Raw genomic sequence first — 5,102 nt, forward strand, 5'->3', positions numbered from 1 at the left:
ATATATATATATATATATATATATATACACAGAGACACACACACATAACATATAGCTATCATCTACAAGCAAAGTATGACTAGTAACATGTACTCTGCTTTTACTAATTGTTTTAGATGCTCGTGTAGTCACGAGCTCACATAGATGGCCACTCCTTGACACTACAGCTGGGAGGAGACAATGATGCACTAACACTTATGTTTGCATGCAGTGGTCTTACTCATAGTTGTGTCAGCTTCCATCATATATATACACTCAACTGGAACTAGGTGCAGCTCACCGGCCCTAGCCAAGCTGTCCAACCCATGCCAGCATGGAAAACAGATATGAAATGGTGATGATGAATATATCATAGTGTTAACTGTCAGAATAAAGAGTACTTAGTATCATAGTTGAGATTAATAATTTATTTTATTTTGGTTGAGTTGCTCCTTTGTTACTCAGTTTCACTTGTGAGTACACAGGGTCTTCGAGCAACTTCCTGCTGACTTGTAATTTGCCTGAAGACCCTGTGCACTCACAGGTGAAACTCAGAGTAACAAGAGATTGACTCAACTAAAATATAATTTACTGTGTGTGTGCACACACACATCCATACATATATATGTGTGTAACTTGACTGACAAAAACTTAGTGTAGGCCAAAGATGAAGGTCACTGTATAAAGAAGTGACATGTATATAGATATATATACTATGTAGATAACACATCCCCCACCTCCAGTGACATGCCTTGTCCCATTCAACACTACTCATTGTCACACTACTTTGTTACCAGTTAAATGGCTCCCCTTCTCTCTAGATATACAGCATAATCCTTCTGTCCAAGAATCCTTCACATTGGGAAGGATATAAACTAATAGAACTATAAGAAAAGACAAGTAGTAAAATTTTGTTTTTACTTTCTGTTACTGTTATAGACCAAAGACGCTGATATTTTTATGTGCAGTGAAGAAATTCCTGGAGATCCTCATTTTGGCCTTGTAAATTCTGTGAGTACTTCATATTGTTTATATATACAGTATATATATCATATTTCTTTCTTTCTTTCTTTCCCACTCTCTCTCTGTCTCTCTCTCTCTCTCTCTCTCTCTCTCTCTCATCTTTATCCCTTTCTCTCATAAACCTTGGTTTATGTAAATCTGGTTTTCAAGCATTTTTTACTCTTGGACCCCTTTGATTCCTTTTTTTTTACTCAAGTGGACTCTCATAGCCATTTGATGTTTAAAAGAGACTTTATTGTATATCTATAATTAAATATTATTAGAAATTGCATTAAAAAAATTGGTAAAATATTTTGTGTATTGTGGAAGGATAACAAATTTATTGCTCATAAATTTTAAGAACAAAATCTTATATGGATCCCCAAGGGCCATACAGACCCCAGATGGGACCCACTGATGTAAATGAATGATGAACATGGAAAAATAAAAATATCAAAAGAACTAGAATTCAAGGAACCTGGATAGTGATGGTGGTCTGTATCACCAAAAAATTGATAAACATAAGAAATATTTGTTTGCCTTGAGAAGAAGCAAGTGCTAATGCCCATATCTTCAATGACAATCCCTTATCTAAAACTTCAGAGTGCACTCTTTTCAAGGAAAATTGAACAAAGTACTAGGAGTGTTACTTGCTGATAATAAATTTATCTTTTCATCTAAATTCAGTTATTTTAATGATTTATAAAAATGTAAAAAACACTGACATCATGAAACAAATAAATTTCATAAGAAAGATTATGACAATACTGCAGTGTAGAAGGGGCAGGGGCTTCTGATAAGCCAAATCTGCAACCTGCTTTTGATTCCTGTGAATGTTGTTGTTGCTGTAGGTCAAAACTGATCAAGCAGACTTATGCTCAGCTGTACTATCCCGTGGCAGTGTATTGAGAGCCTTGATATCCAGTTCGTCCCTTTTTTTAGGACTGTAGAGTTGATGGTAATTTGGCTGCTATTTCTAGCAAATCAAGCAACTTTGTGAAGGCTCCCTTAATTCGAAGAGTTGTATGTAGGATGGGGATTGCAGGATTTGGCAGAAATTACCACATTTACCTTGTTTCTCAGTTTTTTTTATATATTTAAGTATAAGTTAATGTAATATTTATGTACTTAACATTCTTTTTCTCTTTCTGTTTGATTTTTGATTAAAGGACTTGGAGAAAATTAGTCCAAATTATGACCTTATAAAGAGTATCATTATGAACAAAGGTGCTGATCCAAAGGGCAGCAGTGGTTTATCAGAAGGGCCAAGTGAGTGAATCTGTTTTTGCATTAAACTAGTATGAGAAGTAAAAATGTGTGTGGTAGGTGTGTATGTGTTCTTGATATATTTATATATTTGTTTACACATGTATATCCAAGTTGTCCAATCCAAATTTCTATCACTCTTTTCATGTTTCTTTGTCTGTCTATAAGTGTACATGTTTGCTTACATGCTGTTATATATGTCTCACAATCTATCTTCCTGCTTGCTGATCTCCCTGCATGTCTTGTGATCTATTCGCATATCTGCCTGCCTCCCCCCTCTCTCTCTCTCTCTCTCAGCATGTCTATCTAGTACTCTCCAAAGCACCTAATTCAAATATAGAACTACTATCTATTTATGACCCAAATATTTTAGTTTACAATTTTTTTAGCAGTTGAGAACAACTATCTTCATGTTAAACAGACAATAAAAATAGTCTCCATTATATCAGACTAGCAGAAAGACCGCCCTCCAGGCAGTTTTCTGCCAGCCCCTTGATAATGTTTTCACATTTGATTTTTATATAATTTTTATATTTCACATCTAATTATTTCTTTGTATAATAGTGCTCACTTGCTTAGTAAATATTGCTTTCATTATTTTATCACAGTCATAATCTCTCTTTTTTAAACAAACACCACAGTTGTCCAAAACAGAGGGAGAAGCAGTCTGTCAAGTTTTACCTTCCTCTCAAAGCAACATAGTGATTTCAATTCAGCAACCCATCAGTAAGCTTTGCAGTGTGTGTGTGTGAGAGAGAGAGTGTGGGAGAACATTACTACAGATGTACACACCCCCAAATTTGCTCATAACATCAAAAAAAATGGACACTTTTTGATAAAATTTTCTACAAATACCGCTTCAATATTGTGGCTTCAGACTATGTAGGGATTTATGGGAAACAATTTTTCCAAGGGGGGGGACAAACACAGACACAAAGACCACACACATATATATGTATATATATATGACAGGCTTCTTTCAGTTTCCATCTGCCAAATCCACACAGGGCTTTGGTCGGCCAAAGGCTATAGTAGAAGACACTTGCCCAAAGTGCCATGCAGTGGGACTGAATCCCGAACCATGTGAATGAGAAGCAAGCTTCTTACCACTCAGCCACACAAAATATATTCATAAAAATTTGTCCAAGGTGAGTGTTTACACCAACTGACAGATATTTGGAAGACAAAACTGATAAGCAAGTGAAGGAGCTTTAATATTGTCATTCATTTTATTTCATTTCACGTATTCTAATTAGTCTACTTTGCAGGGTGATTAGTGTTAGGTTGGGCATCCTGCCATAAAGACCATGCCAAACAGACAATAAAGCTTAATGCAATCTTCTACCTAGCCAGCTTCTGTCAAACTGTTCAACCCATGCCAGCATGGAAAGTAGGCATTAAATGAGGAGATGATGACTGAAATTTTTCAGTGCAGAATCAAAAGCTTGGATCAGATTGTCAAACTTCACAAAAAAGCCTTTTCTGTGTTCTCATGCATTTTCTGAAGTCTGATGTAGGCTGAAGATCATATCCACTGTACTAATATAAAGTGTATGTTGGTTTATTCTGATTTAAAAGACACAAGCCAAAGTTGTTTGTGCAAAATACCTTTGTAGTGTCTAACTCAGCTTTCCAATGTGCTTTTCAGCTACTTAGTTCAGTCACTGCAATAAATAAATCTCTCTCAACAGACTATTTCTGTCTTCATAATGTAGAGCTTAATTTAAAAGTTAAAACTCTAGCTAGAATACTTCTCACTGAAGACAATTACATTCACAGCTTGACTGCTGAGCATACATGGAAGTTCATCTCCAAACCAATGTGCTAGAAACCTTTTATTGTTACTCAGTGTGTTGGGTTTATGGGCTACTCCTAAATATTCAGTCAGTTACATTCATTTCCTAAGTCTGCTCAAGCTGAGCTGACCAGCTACTACACAACAAAAACATACAAGATATGTCTTGCTCTCTTGTTTTGGGCTTTTGGTGGGGGGGGGGTCATTATAAGGGAGGATCTTTGTCCATAACTTTCTCAGTCTCTCTAGAACTGATGAGAAAGAGGTGGCTTCTGGTCAGCTTCAGCATCTATAAGTAGATATCTACAGAAACATGTGGCTGGAAAGGTATTCCAAAGAGTTGACTATCTGGTGCGGCAAAATTAGACAAGAGGATTAGTACAAATCCTGGTTGTGGAGAACACAGTTGTCGTGACAAGAGGAAGAGAAACAGTGAAGGTGGTATGCAAAAGGCTACTATATTATAATACCTTTCAGCTTTATATTTGTGTGGTTATTAAAAAGGAATGACTACTTCCTAGTTGTTTCTTTAAATGTGTATCACAGTTACTAATATTACATTGTATGTATGTCACAGATTGACCTTCAACAAAAATTTGAACTGCAAGTCACACCTGGAGATATGGTGACGAATGGAAAAACAGAGGACTCCTTTTATTTAAACGTGTCACACGGTCGAACACAAAATATATATATCAGATATGATGATGATATACATGATATGTTATGCTACGATAACACAGATGACCAGTAATGAAAGACCACAACCGTATTAGATGAATAACAGAGATATTTATTGTAGCGTTAAAGATGTATGTCTATGTGTGAGTGTGAATGCGACATATAACATAATCAAAGACAGGCCGTCATACAAAGAAAAGTATGTATGTGAGTGATACATGTAAGTGTATGTGAAATATTACAGCAGAGAAAGAGTCAATAACACGTGAGCAATTATACCAGTTCTTGGGTACACAATAATATGAATCTGTATGTGAAGTGAGTTGGCTGAGTGTGGCAGAGCTGATCACTAGTTGTGATGTCGTGGCATCGATGCCGG

General features: G+C 36.0%; 1 protein-coding gene across 3 annotated transcripts in view; it reads left to right on the forward strand.

Annotated features, from left to right (window-relative positions):
- The window catches only part of LOC106883251 (set1/Ash2 histone methyltransferase complex subunit ASH2), a 154,711-nt gene that overhangs the window by 34,505 nt on the left and 115,104 nt on the right, over nt 1-5,102 (forward strand). For all 3 annotated transcript variants that reach the window (XM_014934184.2, XM_052966127.1, XM_014934185.2), the window contains exons 8-9: nt 919-990; nt 2,151-2,250. In XM_014934184.2, coding sequence (XP_014789670.1) covers nt 919-990; nt 2,151-2,250 — 172 coding nt within the window. The remainder of the gene's footprint in view (nt 1-918; nt 991-2,150; nt 2,251-5,102) is intronic.

This window comes from Octopus bimaculoides, chromosome 3 (assembly GCF_001194135.2).
Source record: "Octopus bimaculoides isolate UCB-OBI-ISO-001 chromosome 3, ASM119413v2, whole genome shotgun sequence".
Classification (NCBI taxonomy): Eukaryota; Metazoa; Mollusca; class Cephalopoda; order Octopoda; family Octopodidae; genus Octopus; species Octopus bimaculoides.